The 25278-nt window shown below is 38.7% G+C and overlaps 1 protein-coding gene across 1 annotated transcript in view; it reads left to right on the forward strand.

Annotated features, from left to right (window-relative positions):
• The first annotated feature begins 19971 nt into the window (after nucleotides 1–19971).
• The window catches only part of GUCY2F (guanylate cyclase 2F, retinal), a 188000-nt gene continuing 182693 nt past the window's right edge, over nucleotides 19972–25278 (forward strand). The window contains 1 exon segment of the mRNA XM_090264055.1: nucleotides 19972–20073. Coding sequence (XP_090120181.1) covers nucleotides 19972–20073 — 102 coding nt within the window.

Here is a 25278-nt window from a genome sequence, read left to right on the forward strand (position 1 = left end):
TAAATTTTTAAAAACTTAAGTCTAATTATGTTGCTAAATTAGTTAGCTTCTTTGGGAGGACTCCATACTCCCACTTTTTTTGTTTTTTAAGATTTTTAAAGATATGATGTGCTATGGAGCATGGTTTATTATCAGTTTTTATTTGCTGTGGTTGACCTAAGAAATTAAATGTCTTGAGTTAATGTGCCTGAATATGCCTGGCCGATATTTTTGCAAGAGCGGAGGTATGCAACACCTCAGAGTAAGTATTTATTGATATATGGAGGTATTTAAATTTTTAAAGTGGGGGTAATGAGTGACACTTGTTTTTTAAATTACTTGGGGGGCAATCCTCGAGGGTTGGTCCCACTGCTGGGTGGTGCTAAACTCAGCATTTTGCAGTTTGTGCATTCTCAGGTAAGTTGCTTAGCTTGAGAACGGGGAATGCCAACTTTTTTGAGAAGTGCTGAAGAATTTTGGTGGTAAAAGATGAGAGACAACTGCCTTTTGGAAAGTAGTTAATATACTGACTAAGGCATCAGCACTTTTGTTGCCTTTTGCCATAGGGCCTGGAAGGCCTGAATGAGAGTAAATATGGTGACAAATACAGGATGTGTTTTCCTATCAGTTTACTCAGGAATAAACTGAATAACTGGGGGTCTATAGACTTTTTAAGTAAAGCTTGATTTATGTGGGGTATAGTATACACCGTATAGCCAGAATCACAAATTACATTCAGGGGTCTATTTGGCCATTGTTGGAGGGCCATAATGGCTCCAGAGAGTTCAGCTCTCTGGGTGGATGAGTGATTGTGAATTACACAATTTTTTTAACTTTGTCCTTTCTTTTATGTAATGGCTGCTTTTTCAGTTTTTTTTTTTTTAATTTATCTATGAAAATAGTTTTTGCCCCAGATATTGGGGTAGGACTAATTTTACTTTTAACACACAAATTTAATTGAGGTATATTTTGTAAAAGTTTATCTGAAGGAAAATTGACTTCAAGCTTTCCAACACAATCAGCTATAGTGCATTGGAAGTCTAGAGATTGATTAAAAATCTGTTGTAAATAAACTTGAGTTAAGGTTGTTGAAAAAATGAATAAGCTGATAGATAGTTATACTGAGGCTAGGCCTTAGCCAATTGATAATGCCTAACAATTGTTGGAGATTATTGGGAGTTAAAGGCTTTGGAGAATTAATTTGGAGCATTTGAGGTTGCCAAGGCTTTGATTGTTGTAATTTTTTAGAAATTATTTGTAAGCCTGCCTGAGCTATAGATTGCTGTAAGTGAGCAAAGGTATTAGCCAATTGTTTTTGAGCCTTTTTGCAAAATTTTCTTATTTGACAAAGTTTTCCAAGTATTTCAAAATGTGTTAAGCCTGATTGGTCTAGAGTTTTCTTCTTTTTTGGTAAGAAGAAAATAATAAATCCTTGAGATATTTCAAGGGCCCTTTGAAATACCTCAAGGCTATAAAGAAGTCTTTTAAATTTTAAATCTTGGAAATCTTGTGAACTATGGAATATATATTACAAAATGATATTTGACTATTTACTTAAAGTGATAATAAAAAGTATATAATATTAATATAGACTGACAAAAATTCAGTTCTTAGCATTGAGAGACATGAATTTTTGAATATTAGTTGAATATTTGAGTAATATACCACTATATACAATTATTTTACCAAACAGAACCTTAGTTTTTAGGCAATTATAGGAAAAACCTCTTTTTACAGTTTAGTTTTTTTTTTTTTTTTTTTTTTTTTTTTTGTCAAGGTTTGGGTCAGGTAAGAGTAGGTGGACCTGTGTCAGTTGGCAGAGGTGGCAAGAGACATTGTGGCTTTCCAGGATCCCAGAGGGAAGGGGTCTTGCGCAAAACCAATTGTTCGGCAGTGCTCCACATATTTTCCCTTCTTTCCCTTTCTTATTTCTATTGCAGCTGTGGCACCTTTTAAGCCTGAATTATTTTCCTTACTTTCCCTTTATTTTTCTGAGACTGCAGTGCTTTGAACCACGGCAGTATGTAGTAAATTAATCACATGCCTTTCCTTAATTTAGCATCCAGTTCTTTTTATCAGTTGCTGGAGTAATCTAAAGTAAAGTCCTTGTTCTTTGGATAACCCTGATCCCATTCTTTCATGGGTAGTGGGTTCCTTTTTGTCGGTTTTGGTTTTGCCCCTTTTTCTGCCTCTTGATTAAAGTGGACCAGTAATTTTCCCGACTCTAAACTAAGGATTAATTAGTGTAGTGGGTCGAAGTGTGCTGCTTGTGAGGAGGGCTCCCAAGAGTGTCATGTCTTGGTCATCCCTACCTCTCTCATGTGTCTCAGTTTCTCTCCCAGCTGTCTAAAACAACTGGAAGGGCTCAGAGTGCTGAATGACCAGTTCTTATTTTAAATGTCCCTGGGCAAGCCAAGAATTATATTATTGTGAAGGGAATTTTCTACGAAGCCCCTACGTGTCTTGGGAATTGACCCCAGGCACCTCTGCTAGGTCCCAGCTCACGTAGGGGCACCCGAGAATTCAGGGCCAGAGGGAGGAAGTGCCTCTTATCTTTGGAGCTCAGTCATTGACAGAGCCCTCATATAAATCCTATTTCTGGCCTAAAGCTTTTCTCGTTCTCATAAAATCCTTTTCAGGGGAGATGCCATGGGGTTGAGCAGTGAGTGCTAGTGACTGTGTTCCTGATGTTGCACGGAATTTGATTTGGGGCTGGCAGGAGCCTAATGCTCTAACCTGATCAGTGTACCAGCTTATCCTGCCATGAGAGACTTACAGCAGCGAGCGCCCTATCGGCTTTTAAGTGCTGGACCTGTGCCTGCAGTTTTGTGGCAATTTATTGAACAAGAGAAGCCAAAATGGTCCTTTAGTAAATGAGAGGAGACAAAGGCAAAACCAAAAACCCCTGCCAGAAAGAGTGGCAGAAAGAAATCCTCCTTTCCCTAACTTAACCACACAGGCAGCCTTTTCCAGAAAGAGCCTGGGGTCTGCAAGCCCTTACTGTGGGCAGAAGTGCCGAAATTCCCATCCATGCAGTGCGGTTGTCCATGGTCAGGCTCTTGGCCCTGCAGCCATTCCAGGAGTCACTTCTTGAGTGTCCCTCCTCCGGGCAACAGATATGGCTGACCTGCCCCATATTTGGGTGCAAGATGAGGCGGAGTTGCCTCCGACACCCTAAGCTCGGTTGGAAACTACTCTGTTCAGCAGAGGTTTCACGACCATGGTGGAACAAATCTATCCAGGACACTGTATTTTGTATGGGGGGTAAGAGAGGAGACTGTTCCCTCTAGTGGAGAAAATGCAAGACCTCCGTTCCTTATGCTTTGTATTGAGAAAGGTATGCTTGGGAGATACAAGGTCAAAATATACAAATCATTGATAGCTTTTAGGCGCTTGGATTACAGTTGACAATAACAGATTACAAGTACCAGTACAGAGGGCACAGTGGCCAGTCTGTGTCAGGGTCTGTTAAACATCTTGACGCCACACTGGCATTAGGTGCAAGGTTTTATACAGTCCTTGCTAGAGACTGTTTATACTTAACTAAGAGATAAGAAAAGCAGAACAAGTTCTAAAGCATAATAAGCATTCTTTAAATTCAATTCCCATGGAAACCCTCTGAGTGACTTTCGGTTATGTCTCCCACACAGCCTTATGTTGAGACTTAAAGACAAGCCAGGGGAGGGGGTCAGGCTCATGGCCAGGCCTACAATTCCCTAAACCACAAGGAGCGGTTCCCCACTCATCAACTTTGTGCCAGGTACTCTAGACCCTGAGGATTCATCAATGAACAAGACTAAATGCCTGCCTTCATGAATCTTACAGTCTATTGGGGTGATAGATTATTATAAATACTTGAACAAAACAATAAATATGGTAATTTCAGAATGTGCCCTGATGAAAACAAAACAAGATAATGAGAAATAAGTGCCATGAGAGGAAGAAATTTTAGATAGAGTCACAAGGGGAGTGTGGCTAGTGAAGAAAACTGAGTCTTGGGCCAAATCCTGGGGTAAGCCAAGATTTAGAGGTTGGGAAAAATACAGTAATTTCTCGTTTAACATAGTCAGTAGGTTCTTGGGAACTGTGAGTTTAATTTAAATGACATATAATGAAGCTAGTTTTACCCTAAGTTGATTGATAGAAACAAGAGTTAACTTCCGGCCAAGATGGAGGCTTAGACGGACACGCTAGGTCTCCCTCTACAACTAGAGAGGAATACAACTACTTCAAAACAAAGGATAACTAGAAATTCCAGAAAATAAAACTACACGGAAGTCCAACATATGAAGTTATAAACCAGCGGTGCCATTTGGGCAGGTAAGAGTTAAAGAGGGCAGTGCTGTTTGCGGTCGCACCCGGAGCGGCGGGCGGCGAGGAATCCCGGCTGCGCAAGCCCCTGGCGGTGCGCGACCCCGGCGCTGGGGAGAGCGGCTGCCGCATCACCTTGAACAGTGAGGCCCAGGGGGACGGGAGGACGGATCCCGGTCTCCTAGCTGAATAACTGTGTGAATCCATCTTGGACCCCCGCCCCCAAAGAAAGCACCACAGGGCTGCGAAATAGGTCGCGGACAGGCAGGCGCCGGTCGCTGATTTGTGACGCCAAACGGCGCCGGTCGCTGGGTCATTACGAGTACACAGGCACTGCCCCCTACAGCCGGCCCAAGAAAACAAAACGCATCTGTCAAAATGAGGCAGACAACTATAGAGATCCCGGTGACACAACTCACCAGGCAGCAGATAGAGAACCTGACAGATGAACAGATAAGAAACCTGTCAGAGGCTCAGTTCTGGGCCATTGTTATCAGGTGGCTTACAGAATTCACAAAAGAGCAGGAAAAAGATAAGAAAGAAGCGAAAAAATTTCATAACGAAAGGAACAAAACCGCATACGAGATAGAAGGTGAGAAAAAATCCAGAGTTCATTTCAACAAACTGGAATATGGAGAAGGAACAAGCAGTCAACCAATGCAGCGAGAGGAAATGGGAAGCAACAATGAGAGGATCAGAAAACTCTGGGACAGCTATAAAAGACCCAACATAAGAATCATTGGTTTGCCAGAGAATGAGGAAGATGAACTAGAACTTGAAAAATTGAGTGAAAATATAATAAAGGAGAACTTCCCAGACTTGGGGAAGGGAATAGACTTGCAGGTCCAGGAAGCAAGGAGAGTTCCCAAGAGACTGGACCCAGGGAGAACCACTCCAAGACACATTATAATCAAAATGTCAAAAATTAAAGATAAAGAGAGAATCTTAAAAGCAGCAAGAGAGAAGAAAAGAATTATGTACAAAGGGGTCCCAGTTAGACTATCAGCTGACTTCTCAAGGGAGACCCTACAGGCAAGAAGGGACTGGCAAGAAATATTCAAAGTAATGAAAATCCAAAACCTACAACCACGAATACTCTATCCAGCGAAATTGTCATTCAGAATAGAAGGACAGAGAAACTGTTTCCAGGACAAAATAAAACTGAAAGAGTTCATTAGATCCAAACCACTGTTATATGAGATGTTAAAGGGACTGGTTTAAGAAAACAGAAGCTAGGGAGATGAAACAAAGGCAAACTAAATAGGCAACGAGAGTGGAAAAGGAACTGTGGGTACGGGAAGCATATTGGGGGGAGGTCAACAGGGAGGGGGAATAGGGAAAGGGAGGGAGATGATATAGGAATTGGGGATCAAGGTAGGAGGGAATGGAATAGACGGAGAGAGGTTGGGAGGAACTGTATGCACAACTAATGGACATAATCTAAAAGGGGGGGGACAACTGGAGGGAGGGGGGCCACCGGGTGGAGGGGAGCAGAGGGAAGGGAAATTGGCACAAATGTAATATTTTAATCAATAAAACACATTAAATCTGAAAAAAAAAAAAAAAAGAAACAAGAGTTAAGTTCCCATGGCATATTTCTGCTCAAAAATATCACCAAATTTCTAAATAGTGACCCTAAACACTTCTAATGTTAAACATTGAAATAAATGTGAGATACATGTACATTTGAGAAAGATGAATAAAAACAAGTAAGATTATTTTCCAGTCTGCTGATTCCAGTTTGGGGTCACAGATGACCAGAGCCTATATGGGCAATTCAGGGTGCAAAGTGGGACCCAACTCCAGATAGGACACCCTTTCATCTCAGAGCCACTCACACATACCCACACTCACTTAGACTGGGACATCGTAGTCCAGCCAGTTCACCTAACATGCACATCTTTGTGATGTGGGAGGAAACCAGAGTACCTGGAGACAACCACATGGACATGGGACCAACATGTATACTCCACAGAAACAGCGGCCCCAGCTGGGAGTCAATGTTTTTTCACACCAGTATTATAAAGAAGTGACATTGAACAAAATGACATTATTCAAGGACCTGATCTAATAGCAAATGTGTGGTTTTTTAAAATTGTTTTTCTATTACAATTGTCCCACTTTTCCCTTTGCTCTTCCCTACTTCTCCCACTTCCCCCCTCTCCCACAGTCAATCCCCATTTAGTTGTCTGTGTCCATGGGTCATTTATATTAGATCCTTGACTAGACTCTTCCCCTTCTTTTCCCCCTACCCCTACCCCTCTGATCACTGTCAGTCTGTTCCTTGTTTACGTGTCTTTGGTTCTATTTTTCTCTTTTGTTTGTTTTGTTTGTTAAGTTCCTGTATTAGATGAGATCATATGATATTTGTCTTTCGCTGCCTGGCTTATTTCACTTAGCATAATACTCTCAAGTTCCATTCATGTTGTTGCAAAAGGTAGCAGTTTGTTCTTTCTTTCTGCTATGTAGTATTCCATTGTGTAAATGTACCACAGGTTTTTGATCCACTAATCCAATGATGGGCACTTAGGCCATTTTCAGCATTTGGATATTGTAAATAGTACTGCTATGAACATAGGAGTGCATAGATTCTTTTGAATTGGTGTTAAAGGATTCTTTGGGTATAATCCTAGTAGTGGAATTGCTGGGTCAAAAGGCATTTCCATTTTTAGTTTTTTGAAGAAATTCCATATTGTTTTCCATAGTGGCTGCACAAGTTTGCATTCCCACCAATAGTGCACTAGGGTTCCCTTTTCTCCACGTCCTTGCCAGTACTTGTTTGTTGATTTGTTGATGATGGCCATTCTGACCAGTGTGAGGTAGTATCTCCTTGTGGTTTGAATTTGCATCTCTCTGATGGCTAGTGATATTGAGCATTCTTTCATGTGCCTATGGGTCCTCTCTATGTCCTCCTTGGATAAGTGTCTGTTCAGATCCTTTGCCCATTTTTTAATTGGCTTGTCTGTCTTGGTGTTGAGTCATAAAAGTTCTCAATATATTTTGGAGATCAAACCCCTGTCTGAGGTATCATTGACAAATATGTTCCTCCATACATTTGGTTCCCTTTTCATCTTGCTGATGTTTTCTTTTGCTGAGCAGAAACTCTTTAGTCTGATGTAGTCTCATTTGTTTATCCTTTCCTTTATTTCCCTTGCCTTAAGACATATATCACCGAAAACATTGCTATGTGAGGTATCTGAAATTTTACTGCCTGTTTTCCTCTAGGACTTTTATAGTGTTACTGTTTACATTTCAGTCTTTTATCCATCTTGAGTTTATTCTGGTGTATGGTGTAAGTTGGTGGTCTAGTTTTATTTTTATTTTTATTTTTGCATGTCCCTGTCCAGTTCTCCCTGCACCATTTGTTGAAGAGGCTATTTTTAGTCCATGTTATGCTCCCTCTCCCTTTGTCAAATATTAATTGACCATAGAGACCTGGGCTTATTTCTGGGCTCTTTATTCTGTTCTATTAATCTTTATGTCTGTTCTAATGATAGTACCAGACTGTTTATATTACAGTGGCCTTGCAGTATACAGTAGTTTGATATCAGGTATTGTGATTCCTCCTACTGTGTTCTTCTTTCTCAACATTGCTGAGGCTATTCAGGGTCTTTTTTGATTTCATATCAATTTTTGAAGTATTTGTTCTAGGTCTGTGAAATACGCCATTGGTATTTTAATACGGATTACATTGAATCTATAATTTGCTTGGGTTGTATGAAAATTTTAATGATGTTAATTCTTCCCATCCATGAAAATGGTATTCCATTTATTTGTATCTTCCTTAATTTCTTCAGATTTCTGTAGTTTTTCAAATACAGGGCCTTTACCCCTTTGGTTAAGTTTATTCCTAAGTATTTTTCTTGTTGCCATAGTAGGTGGAATATTTTTTCTAGTTTCTATCTCTGATATTTCATTGTTGGTGTATAGAAATGCCTTTGATTTCTGAATATTGACTTTGTATCCTGCTATTTTGCCAAATTCACTTATTAGGTTGAGTAGTTTTTGGTGAAAATTTGATAGTGTTTTCTATGTACACTATCATGTTGTCTGCAAATAATGACAGTTTTACTTCCTCTTTTCCAATTTGGATGCCTTTTATTCTTTTCTTGCCTGATCACTGAGGCTAGAACATCCAAATCTATGTTGAATAGAAGTGGAGACAGTGGACATCATTGTCTTCTACCTGATCTTAGGGGGAAGGCATTCAGTTTTCTCCTTTTGAGTATGATGTTGGCTTCAGGTTTCTCGTATATGGCCTGTTTTATGTTGAGGTATGCCCCCTCTATTCCCATTTTGCTGAGTGTTTTTATCATAAATAGGTGTCGTACTTTATGAAATGCTTTTTCAGCATCTATTGATATGATCATGTAATTTTTGTCTTTCATTTTTTTTATGTGGTGTATTACATTTATTGATTTGAAAATATGATACCATCCTTGCATCCCTGGAATGAATCCCAACTGATCATGGTGTATGATTTTTTTAATATGTAGCTGGATCCTGTTTGCCAATATTTTATTGAGGATTTTAGCATCTATGTTCATCAATCATATTGGCTTGTAGTTTTCTTTCTTTGTTGTGTCTTGACCTGGTTTTGGAATTAGGATAATATTGATCTCATAGAAAAAGTTTGAGGGTCTTTCGTCTTGGATGTTTTGGAATAGTTTGAGAAGACTAAGAGTTAGTTCTTCCCTAAGTATTTTTGTAAAATTTGCCTGTGAAACCATCCGGTCTGGGGTTTTTATCTGCTGGGAGTTTTTTGATTATTGCTTCAATTTCACTAAATGTTATTGGTCTATTCAGGCTTTCTCTTTCTTCTTGATTCAGTTTTAGAAGATTATATGTTTCCAAAAATGTGTTCATTACCCCAGGTTGTTAAATTTCTTGTCATACAGTTGTTTGTAGTAATTTCTTACAATCCTTTGTACTTCTGTAGTATCGGTTGTGATTTCTCCTCTTTCATTTCTGATTTTATTTATTTGGGTCCTCTCTCATTTTTTCTTGATGAGTCTGGTTAAATGTTTTTTTGATTTTGTTTATCTTTTCAAAGAACCCGTTCCTGATTTTATCGATCTTTTGAATTGTTCGTTTAGCTTCTATGTCATTTATTCTGCTCTGATCTTGATTATTTCCTTCCTTCTACCCACTCTGGGCTTTGTTTGTTGTTGTTCCGCTAGTTCCTGTAGTTGTAGGGACAGGTTGTTTATTTGAGATTCTTCTATTCTTTTTAGGTAGGCCTGTATTGCTATGAACTTCCTTCTCAGGATTGCCTTCGCTGTGTCCCATAGGTTTAAGGCTGTTGTGTGTTCATTATTATTTGTTTCCAGAAACTTTTTTTATTTCTTCCTAGATGTCATTGTTAACCCGTTTGTTATTTAATAGAATATTGTTCATGAATTTGAATATTTTTGTGTTTTTTCCTTGACATTGGTTTCCAGTTTCAAGCCATTGTGGTCTGAGAAGATGCTTGATATTCTTTCAATTTTCTTGAATTTGTTGAGGCTTGTTTTGTGTACTGCCATGTAGTCTGTCTTTGAAAATGTTCCATGTGCATTTGAAAAGAATCTATATTTTGCTTCTTTGGTGTGAAAAGTTCTCTCTATATAAACTAAGTCCCTTTTATCTAGACTGTTGTTCAATGCCTCAATATTCTTGGTGTTTCTTTATTTAGAAAATCTGTCCACTGTTCACAATGGGGTGTTAAAGTCCCCTACTGTGAGTGTGAAGTCCTTCAAGGTGTTTCTTATATATTTGGGTATTCCTATGTTGGGTGTATATATGATTATCAGGGTTATATCTTCTTGACAGATTGTTCCCTTAAGTATTATGGAGTGTCCTTCTTTGTCTTTTTTTCGGTCTTTGTTGTGAAATCTATTTTGTCTAAGTATGTTAGCCCCTGTTTTTTTTCATGTTCATTTCCACCCTTTTACCCTCAATCTGCATAGATCTTTTGTTCTGAGGTGGGTCTCTTGTAGACAGCATGTATGTGAGTAATGTTTTCTTATTCATCTACCCTATGTCTTTTTATTGGAGCATTTAATCCATTTACATTTGAGGTTATTATTGATAGGTACTTATTCATTGTGATTTTTTCCCTTTATAACTGTGTTCTTCTCTCTCTCTATTTTTCTTCATCTTCTTTAAGCAGTCCCTTTAACATCTCTTGCAATGCTGGTTTGGTGGAAATGTGTTCTTTTAGCCTTCTTTTGTCTTTGAAACTCCTTATTTCACCTTCCATCTTGAAAGAGAGCCTCATTGGGTAGAGTGTTCTTGGTTGTAAACCTTTGTTTTTCATTGCTTGAAATATTTTTTGCCATTCCCTCCTGACTTGTAGTGTTTATGGTCAGAAATCCACTAATAGTCTTATTGAAGATCCCTTGTATGTTATTTGCAGTTTCCCTCTTGCTGCCTTTAGGATTCTTCTTGTTTTTGAATGTTGCAATTTTTATTATGACATGGGCTTGTTTAGGTTCTTCTTCATTGGGACCTTCTGTGCTTCTTGGACTTGTATGACTTTTTCTGTCGTTACTTTTTCAAACAGGTTTCTATTCCTTGCTCCCCTTCTTCTCGTTCTGGTATCCTTATGATACGAATATTATTGAGTTTCATGTTGTCCTGTAGCTCTCTTGAACCTTCTTTATTCCTTTTCAGTCTTTTTAATTTAGTTGCACTCTTTGGGAATTTTTTCCTATGTTGTCTTCCAGCTCACTGATCCAATCATCTGCTTCATCTACCTTGCTTTTTATTGCTTCTACTGTGTTCTTCAGTTCAGAGATTGTATTCTTCATTTCCTCCTGGTGAAATGTGCTTATTGCTCTTACTAAGTGCCAGGTATTGTTCTAAATGCTTTGCATACAGTAATTCATTCAATCCTTGCTAGAACCCTAGGAGGTATCATTTTCATCTTTAACATCATTTTGCTAGTGAGGAAACTGAGGTACAGAGAGATTAATTAACTTGCCCAAGGTTAAATAGAAAACAAATGGTAATGGGGTTTGCATGTAGTCAGTTGTGTTTTAGAATCCATGTTCTTAACTTCCTTGAAGAATGCTGCCCTCTAAGGAGAAAAAAAAGAGAAAAAATAAACAAAAGAGACTGAAAAGTAATATAACTTCCATGACCTTCAGATTTCTTGTCAGTGAAATGGAAATAAAAATAGTGTGTGCTTTACATGGCTGTTGTGAAGATTGAAATCTTATAATGATTGCCAAGTAAGCATCACAGTGCCTGTCAAGCAGTAGCCACTTGATCACTATTATCACTTCTTAGACTATTGCAATACTTTCTTAGATGACCTACCTGACTCCTCACTCTCCAGCTGCACCATTCCCTCTCCTGAACTCAAACCAGACAATCAGCTCACACATTCTAATTTATCTTTATGTAGCAGTGCCATTGTGACCTTATATACTGCTCACCTGATCAAAATCCTTCAGTTGCTCCCAACTGCCTACAGCACGGGTAGGTGAACGGTTTATGTAAAAGGCCATATAGTAAAGATTCTTAGACTTTGTGGGTCATGTGTTCTCTATTGCCCTTACTCATTCCTCCCATTGTATAGCAAAAGCATTCATAGGAAATACAAAAAGAAATGATCATGGATGTGTTCCAAAAGAACTTTACTTACAAAATAAACTATAGAGAAGTTGGGATTTGTCCCATAGGCTATAGTTTGTCAACCCTTGATCTACAAAATTAAATTTGGCATTCAGGTTCCTACCTACTTCTTAGAGCCTTGCCTCAAACTGCTCTCAGTTGTTGGTTTGCAAACTGTCCCCTGTACAGAGAGGGCAAGGAGAGACTGAAGAAAGAGACAGACCTCTCCAAATTGGAAGGTGGTAAGCTTAGCAGGCAAGGAACTTGCTTTAAGGCTTGTCTTGTATAGCTTCAATATGAGTAGATCTCTGGATCTGCCACCACAATCTTACAAGTTTCAATAGAAAACTTAACTTGGGTCAGTCACATACACCATTCAGATGGTCTCAACAATACATAACAATCTCAAGGCTGTATTCTTGGGGCACTTTCTAGCATGCGGAAAGCAAGTGAAGTGCACATTCAAAAGATAGGGGAATGGGTGAGGGGCCGCCAATTGCCCAGGTCCATCTTGCAGGTCAACCAGTGGTCACATCCTCTCGATGAACTCTTACAATGCCAATCATTCATTCAATGCTCCAGCCAAATCAGATGATTTTCTGTTCTCTCTGTTTACACTAGTTCGTCTATCTTATTGCCCCCTCTTTAAGTTCTGTCTGTTAAAATCTTAAGTATGTGTACTTATTAAGGTCCTTTGTTTGTAAGCAACAGGACTGACTTTGGCTATGGTATAGATGGCAAGTGTTCAATATCAGTGTTCTCTTCTTTCAGGATGTCTGTCTAGATTACATTTCCCAGCCTACCTTGCTGGGAAAGTGGGCTCTGGTCAATGGAATATGAGCAGAAGTGATATGTGTGATTTTCCACAAAAACCCCCCACATTTGATTTTTCCAGCTGATTCAGAGGGTGCCTGTCTTAAATAGCTCAAGCTGCAATAACAAAATAACATAAACTGAGAAAATTTACTTCTCACAGTTCTGGAGCTGGGATGCCCAAGATCAGAGTACCAGCAAAGTGTCCGCAGATGGACTCCTTCTTGTTGTATTCTCACATGTCTCTTCCAAGTCCCTTCTTATAAGGGCATTAATCTAATTCATGTGTACTCTGCCTTCATGACTTAATTATTTCCCAAAAGGCCTTACTTCAAACACCATTACATCAGGGATAAGGGCTTCAGCACATTAATTTTAGGGAGACATAAACACTCAGTCCATAGCAACTCCCAGGAACTAGAAGAGAACAGAAACAAAGAATAGAAGGAGCCTGGGTCCCTGAGTAACTAACTATGAAGCATATTCCTCCTGCTGACTGACTTTAATTTAGACATAGATGAGCAATCAACATTTTTAAAAAGCCACTTAGATTTAAAAATTTGTTTATTACTTATTCAAACTAATACATTGGCTAACCAAAGAATTTATTTGGAAGACAATGGGTTAGTTCACAAAAGGAAAAAGTAAACAACTGGGCCTTGGGAAGAAGGTTATCTTCTGGGATCTAGTTAGAAGGGCCACTTTTCCAGGTCATCACTGGCAGTATATGAATCAGCTCCAACTTTTTTCCATATTTGCATTGCTTAGCTCAAGATTCAATTGCCTGGGAGAATCCCATTGACTTGGCTTGGACCTCATGCCCACCTCTTGACCAGAGGAGCATAGCGCATATTGATTGGCAGTCCCCAAATGCTACATACAATGTGGGAGGGGAGCCTTCCAAAGGAAGTAACATAGCTGGCACTTGGCATGTCCTGAAAAGTAGCAGAATATGTTAGGCTTTATGTGGCCCATCTATTCAATTCTTAATTTTGTTACAGTCAAGCCTCAGTTCTCAAACGCCTCCCATCTCAAACAATTGAGTTCTTGGACAGCCTTCCAGGATGAATTAATTTTGAGAACTGAGGTTTCACTATATCATTTCTTTTTTTAATTTTAGAATTTTCATTTGATTCTTTTTAAAAGTAGATTCTAGCTTTCTGAGTAAAATCACCATGTTTTTCTTTATTTTCTTAAATATTTATAGTCCATGTCATTTAACTGCCATAACTGGATCATTATGAGTCTATTTCTACTGTTTGGGTTTTGTTTTTTCTTGAGCTTGTTTATTTGTACATCAACTAATTTTTTACTGACTTCCAGACTTCATCCCTGAAACTGTATATAGATTCTCGATGATCCTATGTACCTCCAGAGGGGATTCACCTAGTCTTTTGCAAGGTAGCAGGACTTCAAATAACTTTAATCCTATCAGCCACTGAAGTGACAAGCTTGGCTTATAGTGTTTACTAGATACAACCTATCTCTAGTTTGCCCCATTCCTAGGATATTGATCTCCAAGTGGTCCCAAATGAGAACTAGGAGTGGATGCTTCCTAGGGACTTTCTTCCTTGAGAAGTTATGAACTCCAGTATTTGTCTCCTCAGCTCTGTGAAACTTCCAAAACTCCATGCTACTTTTTAACCACTGTGCTTGACTTCAGTTTTTTTTTTTTTTTTTTTTTTTTTTTTTTGCCCTGTGGAACTTAATTGGACATTTCCTGTGATTTCAGGCACGCTTTTCTGTGCTTCTATTTTCTCCAGACTGTGGCCTCTTAAATCTTAGCTGGCCTTGGCAAAACTTAAATTTCCTATTTTTATCTCTCCTCCCAGTCCTGTGATATTACCCCATTCTCCTATTAAGAGCTACCCTGTATCCAGTGTCTGGGCCAAGAATTAAGTAATATCCTAAGGAGAAAAATATCAACATGTAGGAAGCTAGATTTATTTGGTGAGTTTCCTGACTCTCTGGGATCTCACCTCTGAAGTCCTGTCTTTATGGGTTTTCAAAAATAATTTTTTAAATAAATTTTTACCTGGCTTTTCTAGTTCTCAGCAATAGCATTGGTCTAAGTTACTCCATCTTGAAGCAGAAGTCCCTTGTGTGGTACAATATTTGAATAAGTATTTGATAATCAAAATTTTTTCTTGTATATTTATCTCATTTACATTGTCTATAACTGGATTGAAAACCAGATGCTTGTAACACCTTAGGTATAAACATATAATACTTAATGGTGATCATTATGGTGTGTTTATCAGTCAGAGTTCAGTGAGGGAAACAGAAGCCACTTTAAGAAGTTTAAGCAGAAAAGGATGTCCCTACATCTTTATTACAAAAATGGAATTATACAACCTGTTTCATTAATTATATCACATATTGTGACATACTTTTAGGCTAAGGCACACACAGCATTTTTTTTTCATTTTGATTTAAATATTTCATAGTGTGGTTGTACTGGTGAATTTAATCATTCCTCTACTGATGGATGCTCAGGTTGTTTCCAGTTTTTTTTTTTTTTTTTGTTTTGTTTTGTTTTTGCCACTAAAAATAACATGGCAATACATGTTTTTGTTGGCAATGAATCCTGGTGCTTTTGTTTCTGTGCAATAGAATTTTCCAAGTGAGATTGCTAGGTCAAAGAGTATACATGGGGTATGTTCAGAAAGTATCCAGCCTTGAATTAGGAAAAAGAGACATTTATGGAATAAGAAACAAGATGCAAGAAACATGGCACATAGGACAACGATGCCTCAGTCCCCATCAAAGCTATGACCTTATTGAACAAATCTGGTTCATTGGTAGCGGTTTGAATCAAGTCATTAGCAACTGCAGCACAATGTCCTTTCTGTTCTGGTAGCAGAAGCCACAGAACAAATTTTGCCATGATACATTTCATGCTGAGATCCTGCATCAAAATTTCAGACACAGTAGTTTTTGAATCCCCAGATCAGCTTCTAGTTCTCACTGTCAGTTGCAGATCTTTGTTGATTGCAGCCCATACATGTTCAATATTTTCAGGTGTTCTGCTTGTTGCAGGCCTTCCAGAACGTGGGTCACTTTCAGCAGATTCTTGACCACCTTTGAAGCATTTGTGCCACACTTTTATTTGTGTTGCACTCGTTGCAATGTCCTTGAAAGTCTTCTGAATCATCCAAATAGTTTCTGTGGAGCAATGTTCAAGCCTAACACAAAATCTGATGCAGATTCATTGCTCTCCTCACTCAATCATTTTGAATGTGACAGCCACACAGTACACATGCTCAATCAATTGCGTCTACCACCCCACACTGACTAGTACAGTGAAGTTGTCATTGTTCATGTATGCACATTCCAGTCCACTTTCTTTGGCTGCCAGGTTACATCAGTGTCATGCAAACTATTCTTATTATGTTAACAATGGCTGGACTTTTTCCGGATGGATCTCATATATTTTTAAACTATAATAGACAATCCCTGGCTGGTTTGGCTCAGTGGATTGAGCATCAGCCTGCGAGCTAAGTGTCGCTGGTTCGATCTTCCAGTCAGGGCACATCAGAGAAGGAAAACTCTGACTCCAAAAAACCTCCGCTGCCTTGCGGCATACCTCTTCAGGGGAAAGGCTAAGGGAGTAAACCCCGACAGAAAATCCGGAGCCGGAGTCCCTAAGGCGGTTTGACGTTATAGTCAACACCGGCAACTCCTGCGGCGCACCTGAAGCCAAGCTGTATTGACTCCGTCTTTCCCTTGGACCCTTCAGCTGCGAAGAGAGGGGGGTCTGCTGCATGGGCAACAGCAGACCCTCCATATCACCCTGCCCAGGCTCTGTAGCTTCAGCTTCACTGGAGAGGACACTCCAGCGTCATCGCAAGATGTCGATTCAACACGGGAGGAGACAGATACCGTGTCACTCCCGAGTCGGACTGCACAGCCATTCTCGGCGGTGCAGACAGACTCTTAAGAAGCTACACCATCGTCTCTCGAGACGGAGGGCTGCCGACGACAATAATAGACATAGATTACATTTTTAAAAGTTCATAAGAGTTTACAGGAATACTTTAAAATAGAGAATTGAATACTTACAAAATTGCCAAAAAGTCTAAAAAGAGGGATATAAGCTAGATTTAAAACAATAGACACAGAAAAATAGGGAACTGAAACCTTAGGTGACCTACTACCTCTGATGTTGCCCCTCGAGCTCTTCCAGAATCAAGAATCTGCCATTGTTACTTCTGCAGCTGCTCCACCTGTCTCCGAATATCCAGGGAGCTAGATAAAGAACATCCATAGCTGTACTCCAATGATTACAAACTAGGTTGAAAAACTTCTGTTGCTACCTTTTCTGGAGGGTAACCCCTCAGTTCCTCTTGATACCCATGATGCTGAAGAAGAAACACTGCAGAAAAATCTTATATATACAGACAGGACTGCTCTTTCTAGCTTGCCAGTCCATTTCTATTGGCCAGTCTTCATGTAAGTGCATCTTCTCAGTGATATATAATTTGCATGCAAAATCCTAGCTGCACTGGACTCTGGGTTAGAATAGAAGTCAAGTAAACCAGTCCATAGTATTAGCACAGTCTATAGTTATTATGTAGTATTACTAATTACCCACTTCTGCATAACTGGGGAAGATTCTAATTTGGGGGTATTCTCTGCCTACCACTGAACCTCAGAACTGAGATGAGACAATTCACAAAACAGGAAATGCAAGTGGCTTACAAAATTATGGGAAAATAATTTTTAAGCAACTCGTTAGTAATCCAAAAATGCATATTAAAACTAGATATCTTTTTTTTTTGCCTATGAAATTAATAAATATATATTTGAGACAACCCGAAGCTAGTGACAGAGCAATAAAATAGATACTTCTATTTATTCACTGTTGGAGAGAGCATATGTTGGCCCAAATGTTTTGGAAATTAAGTAAATTATATATGTCAAGAATCGTTACATATTTTCATATACTCTGACACAGTAATTCCAGTTCTGGGAAGCTATTCTAAGGTAATAATCCTAATATACTGAAAGAGTTTTGCATTAAAAGTTATTCATTGTAGCATCATTTATAATAGGAAAAATTGGAAACAACCTACATTTATAATATTAGAAGAATGGTTGGGTAAATTTTGGCTCATATACAAAATTAAATATTCCACAGCCATAAAATAGTGCATAAGTGAAATGATAACAATGTTATCCAGAAACTTTTATTTTAATCCATTAAGCACTCTAGGCACAAAGACTAAGGCCTCTGAACTGTGCAAGTATCTACAAAGGCATGTGACACTTGGTGAATATTATTTGATAAAAAATATGAAGGTAACTGCTGCTAAGTAAATGTTTAAGTAAGTGTAAAAAACTGTAATGCATCAATTTTATAAATTATTTCTTTTTGTATTCAGAAAATATTAATACATTGGAAAAGTAGTTGGTTTGCAAGAATTCCTGAGTATATATAATCTTTGCTAAGAAGTCATAACCAATAATACATTCCAGAGGCTAAATTTAAAAAACTACTTCCAATTTTTAGGAAAAGTTTATTTAATATAGGATGTGGGTACATGTTAGAGTATATATGTGCAGTGGGGCCTCCAAAAGCAAGACCGACTAGGGTTTAGCATGGTCTTAAAATACTCTGGTTAAGAAATGCCAAGTTTTGATCATGTTATGTGCCAGACAGATAATATGCACCATCCTTTTTATCCCCACAACAATTCTGGGTTGTAGCTCTGCTTATCATCAACTAGCACAAGGTCGCATGGCTAGGAAAGGTGGTGCCATAGTTTGAAGGAAAGTGTCCTTGACTCCAAATCCTGGGCTGTTAGTTAGAAGTTACATTGTTATGGCATCATTTTTTTTAAGTTTACAAAATTGTTTAAACGGTTCGATTATAATTTTAGGAAAAATTCCATATTAATTGAAAAAAATGCATTTATGATTTTTACTGCTCTCCATTTTCTAAAATATTTTTACAATGGATGTTGAACATGTGTATTAATTTTTTAAATTTTTATTGAATGTATTGTGGTGACATTGGTTAATAAAATTATATAGGTTTCAGGGGTGCAATTCCATAATAAATCATCTATATATTGTATTATGTGCTCATCGCTCCAAGGTACATAGCCTTCCATCACCATTTATCCCTCTTTTATCCTCCTCTACCTCCTTTCAACACCTCTCCCCTCGCCTTTTAAAAATATTTTATTTACTTTTTTTTAGAGAGAGTGAAAGGGAAGGAGAAAGAGAGGGAGAGGAACATTAATGTGTGAGAGAGACATCTGTCAGTTGTCTCTCACATACCCCCAACTGGGGACCTGGCCCTCAACCCAGGCATGTGCTCTGACTGGGAATCGAATCAGCAACCCTTCAGTGCTCATGTGGGCACTCAATTCACTGAGCCACGCTAGCCCGGGCCCTCTCCTTTTTTTATAAAGAATGATTTGAGAATACTTGTATAATAATGGCACCCTGTGGCTCTTTAGGGTCATTAAAGTCTCAGCTTTAATTTCAGTTTGGGAGCTGATTACTAGAGGGCAGCACTGATATTTATTCTGGTCAAGTTTTCTGGGCTGAAAGTGACAGAAAGCTAGGTCAGGATTCCACTTCTCCCAGAGACTAGAGGAAAGTTTGTCCAATGATGACTGTGGAATAATGGATGCTGTGGTTCTCTGCAGATTCCTAGACTGTGGAGGGGTTTAGTCAGTGAAGGGGCAGAACAGTCAAGATGATGAGATAGAAAAACAGAGAGGTAGGAGAGAAACAGGAATCTGATAGAGACTGGAGGGGCGAGTGTGTTGGTGAAGGACAAGGGGACAATGGAGTAGGGGGCTGTGTGGCTGTTCGCCCAAGGCATTGATGTACAGCTGTCTCTTGAAAATGTAGTCGATGACCGGTTGGGACAGGTAATCCATGACATGGCTATACCTATGCTGCAGGTCCAGCTTGCTCTTGGTTGAGCTGACAAGAGACATGGGATGGTTGATGTCATCCTTCACCACCATGATGTTGTTCTGGAGACAGAGCAGAGAGAGTAGGTTGCCAGCTCCCTAGACCTTTCAGAGAAGGGCCACATCACAAAGCTACACCAACAGGGAGATGAAGAACTTACTTTGCTTTTGAAGTGTATTGAGTAGTGATTCATGATCCTGTCTGTGTTGACTGTGTCCTGGGGCACCACCATGATCCCAAATTCCCCAACAATCACCTCCATCTGCAATGGGCTTCATGGACACATTGTTGTTCTAGTAAATAGGCTAAGAGGTCTCCTTTTGGGGCTGTCTGATCATGGGCATCATGGAAGGTGTGTTGACACCGGAGAAGATACAGCTAGTCACCCCGTTCATGAGCTCCCAATGGTGTTCCAACACACTGAAGGCTGTCTGCCAGGTGTCCTGATAGCACTTTCATGGGCCCATCCTGCAAAATAAGAATTTTCCTTGGGACTCAAATGGTTTTGAATTTCTATTCTAACACCATCATTAATTATATTGCCACTGAAGTTGAGAGAGCCAATTGGCATTTTTAAGCCTATGAATAAATCCAATAGACTCACCCTGTGATTTCTTTTAATAAGCAATGGTTAAGAGCTTTGGATTCTAAAGATAGACCACTTATTTTCACAGTCTGGCTCCACCACGTATTAGCTATGTGCCCTTGTAACTTTATTCAACCTCTCTGTGTCTCAGTTTACTCATCTATGAAATGTGGATGATGATACCAACCCCATGAGACTGTTGTAATGATTCAGTGACTTGGTATGTAAAGCCCACAGAACACTACCTAACACAGTGAACCCTCAATGAGTATTAGCTACTATTATTAACATACAGGGTGAGGCAACAGTAGGTTTACAGTTGTTTGTATGGAAAATAATACAATAATTAAATAATAATGTGAGAATAAACTCTGTGTTTTGTGTATTCACAGATGTAAACCTACTCTTGCCCCACTCTGAGAGAGAGAAAGACAAGTATCTGTGGAACTCTTAATTGAGAAAATCACTTAAAATTTTTACTTATATGCTAATTACCAATTACTCCTACATATGAAATTGAAATCTCATGTCTATTCGGGATTTTGGAGCATTTTTGATTGACCTTTGAGTATCCTTGTCCTCATCAGAATTCTCCTGTGAAGTAGCTGCTGGGATTCATATATGGCACCATGGCACCAGTAGGTAGAGAAGGATAAAAGGCCTTCACTTGAACAAGTATTTTGATCAGGTCATCCAAAATTCTACAATTAGGAATTTTTTTTCTTTAGATAGTCACAGTATTTTCATGGAGCCCCTGTTAAAATGCAAATAGCTCTGGAGGGATAGCCCAAGAAGTGCATTAGTGGAATGTATTGAAGATAAGTATGAGCTTTGTTGGAGTCAAATGGCCTTGGGTTTAAATTCTGACTCCATCACCCACCCAGAATCAGACTGTCTGGGTTTAACATCTGGCTCCACTGATTAGTGATTGTGTGACTTTGGGTGAGTTACTTTAACCTTCCTGTACATCTGGAATTCACTTTCTATCTACCCTATGGGGTCACTGTACAGAGTAAAGGAGATAGAACTTCCAAGAATGCCTGTTACATTATCAGTCATCAAAAAATATTATTATTGTCTAATTTATCAGAGTTTTGGTATCCTGATTTACAAAATGGGGAGAATAAAATCTACTTTCACAGTTGTTGTGAATATCGTCGGCAGCCGTCCGTCTCGAGAGACGATGGTGTAGCTTCTTAAGAGTCTATCTGCACCGCTGAGAATGGCTGTGCAGTCCGACTCGGGAGTGACATGGTAGTATCTGTCTCCTCCTGTGTTGAATCGACATCTTGCGATGACGCTGGAGTGTCCTCTCCAGTGGAGCTGAAGCTACAGAACCTGGGCAGGGTGATATGGAGGGTCTGCTGTTGCCCATGCAGCAGACCCCCCCTCTCTTCGCAGCTGAAGGATCCAAGGGAAAGACGGAGTCAATACAGCTTGGCTTCAGGTGCGCCGCAGGAGTTGCCGGTGTTGACTATAACGTCAAACCGCCTTAGGGACTCCGGCTCCGGATTTTCTGTCGGGGTTTACTCCCTTAGCCTTTCCCCTGAAGAGGTATGCCGCAAGGCAGCGGAGGTTTTTTGGAATCAGAGTTTTCCTTCTCTGATGTGCCCTGACTGGAAGATCTAACCAGCGACACTTAGCTCGCAGGCCGACGCTCAATCCACTGAGCTAAACCAGCCAGATCAGTACCAGCTTTTTATAATTAAAAAATAAAGCTACAAATTTTAAAAATGATTTAGCACAAAGTCAAAGCCTTGGTATAAGTTTCTAGTTTAAACTTGAAGATTTTAAATCAGGTTATAAAACATTTGAAAATTAATGTTCAATAATTGTGGATACTATTTGAATAGAAAAAATAATACAATAATTGATTAATAATACAAGAATAAACTCTGTGTTTCACATAATTACAACTGCACACTTAACTTTTGCCCACCTTGTATAATTTCCAAGGTACCACTACCACTAACTATTCACCAAACCCCACAGGAAGCAAATGGCGGTCTTTAGATTGAACACAATTTTCTTAGGTCAGCTTTGAATACAAGGCTTCAATTTAAATGAAAGTATCAGTCAATTTTTAGAATATGCTTAACTGAATAGTTTTGAACCTCAAACCCTATACTTATATAATCCATTAAGCAACAGCCCTCAAAATTTTCTCCCTTGCCAGAAAAGTTTCAACAAGTATAACTAAGATTTTCCTTACATACATTTAACTTACTTAAATATACAAATGGCTAATACAAAGCATATAACAGTTTATCACCTCTAGACTGTGCTACATGACAGCAATGACATCTATCTTAATTTATCGTTTTAAACTTAAAGACTACACTGTTCTTAATATATAGTTATTGGGAGCCTACTATATATTAAGAACAGTGTAGTCTTTGTGAATATAAAATTAGATAATTTACATGTAAAAATGCCTACCATACTAAAAAACAAAGAAAGATAATAATGAGTTTTGGGAACAACATTGAGAAATAAGAACATTCATATATTGCTGGTGGGGGGTTTAAAATGGTACAGCCTCTTTGGAAAAGAGTTTGGCAGTTCCTCAAAAGGTTAAACATAGTTATCACAGGACCCAGCCATTCTAATTTTAGGTATATACTCAAAATAATTGAAAAGGTAAGCCCACATAAAAACTTGTATATAATGTCCATGGAAGCATTATTCATAAGAACCAAAAAGTAGAAACCACCCAAATGTCCACCCATTGATAAATGAATGAATGAAATGTGGCACATCCAAGAAAATGGAATGTCATCTGTCAATAAAAAAGAATGAAGTAGTGGCACATGCTACAACATACATAAGCCTTATAAACACTATGCTAAGTGAAAGAAGCCAATCACAGATGACCACATATTGTATGTTTACATTTATATAAAATGTACAGAATAGGCAAAGCCATAGAGACAGAAAGTATATTAGTGGTTGACAGGGATTAGGATGAGGGGAAGGAGAGGAAGTGACTATTAAATGGGTGCAGGTTTTCTTTGTGAGGGTAATAAAATGTTCTGGAATTGAATACTGATGATGGTTGTACAACTTTGTAAATATATTACAAAACACCAAATTCTACACTTTAAAAGAATGAACTTTATGTCTCAATAAAATTGAGAATGAATTGTATCAATAAATTGTTATTTTTAAAATGTCTGCCATATTGTAGCCCTCACTTAATAGAAGTCATTTTTAGCTACCAACACCTTAGTTCTTACTTTAGGAATCCAGAACAGGGCACCAAATGAATGGCGTTCATGAAGGAGAGGACTGCTAAGGGAAAGGGGACAGATCTAAACTATGGGGGATGTGTAGAGGTGTGAGGGGAAGTTGGAAGTCTCTATTAGAAGGAATGGAGAGAAGGCATTTTAGGGGAATAGAAAGAGACAAAATTCACCTACTTTGAATTATGCAGGAAGCCATCCCAGATCATCCTTCAAATCCTGTGCTGGAAGCACAGCTGATGCATGTTCTGGCATTTAAAGCTATTCTGGAGAAATAACGATGTATGATTATTAGATAGAAGGAAGAACACAGAGGCAAAATCCGAGGGAATGTGAGTATGAGTTTGAAAGGTAGAAGAGGGCAGTAATCCGTGGAGGACACATTTATCCAGAGGACTCTTTGTTAATCTGTGGGTCAATGCATTTAGGTCAACACTAACTCTGCTATAGGTGGGATCAATTTAAAGGGTTAGAAATGTCTCTCTAAATTCTAATCCTGGTCTTGGTCTTGACCAGATGCTGAAAAGTGATTCACAAAAATGTTTATTATCCCTCTCAATTATTTACCCCACTAATGGAATTTATCAACAGATTGGAGTTCTTGGCAGTATTATGAATGCATAGAAGATGCAATGAAATGGAAACACTGGGTAGCCATGCCAGAGATTTGCATGCAGAAGGTAGACTGAAGACATTTGAATGCTAATTTACATGGTGAGTAGTTGACAGCTCTTGTTTATTAGAAATATGGGGAAAAACAGCCTACTTGGGAGCTCAGACCTCTAACTTATATACATTAGTTTTACTGCAATATGTAGCAAAAGAAAAGGAAAAGAAACAAAGGAAGAATGAAAGAGAAAGAAAGCACAAAAAGAGCTTTCAGGACACTTTAAATCAAAATTTGGGCTCAAAGGCTCTCATCCAAGCTTTTATTTAGTTTCTCTTGTGATTCTTTTTTATTCCTTCCTAATGTTGTCTTACACAAGCTGTTAACCTGATTCAGGATATAACTACTAAGATAAACCATCAATACAAGTCCTTGTGTTGACAAGCTAAAATGAGGAACCATTTTTCTCAGAGCTATTTGTCATAGTCTTTCTTTGCACATATTTAAGGAACAGTCAGTTTCCTTGTGAAATCAAACTTCTTACCAGATTGTGAAAGCAACCTGAAATGAAATGATGCATCCCTATGCTCTAGTTACTTTCCATGAAAGCCCAATTCCATGCCAGTGTTGGAACCTGAGTTACCTCGGCAATGACTCCAGAACTGTGGGTCTGTAGTATATTCTATTTCCAAAATTTCATACCTTCCAACATTTAGTTGTGTCCACATGTCCTATCAACCCCGAGGAAGGCTTCAGTCAGCTTCTTTTGAAGACAGTATCTTTTATACAACCGGTTTATAATTTTGTCTTTAAACCCAAATGAGCAGGTAAAGGCTTAGGGCATCTTCCTCCCTCTTTTCCTCCCTTCTGGCCTTCCCTGTTTTTCTACTTTTTTTTTTTCAGAATAAGTTTTCTTTTGAAAAAATTTGGAGTCAGGGATCAAGACTAAATCCTAGAGCAACACAAAAATTCCTGGTTCTCCAAGAAGCCCTAGCAGGGTTAGAAATACCACCCAAACCTGTGAAATAGAGCCCAGGAAGAATGAAGGGACAAATCTTCAGCTTGGGGGTTGTTTAACAAAGGGCAACAACAACCAAGAACAAATAGCAAGAGATACTTTCTGACATGTGGCTTGAGGAAGGACCCATGTCATAAATGTGTAAACTTGGAAAATGAAATAAAAAAGCAAAATTTTTATTTATGCATTT

The sequence above is a fragment of the Furipterus horrens genome, unplaced genomic scaffold (assembly GCF_987537825.1).
Source record: "Furipterus horrens unplaced genomic scaffold, mFurHor1.1.pri manual_scaffold_17, whole genome shotgun sequence".
Classification (NCBI taxonomy): domain Eukaryota; kingdom Metazoa; phylum Chordata; class Mammalia; order Chiroptera; family Furipteridae; genus Furipterus; species Furipterus horrens.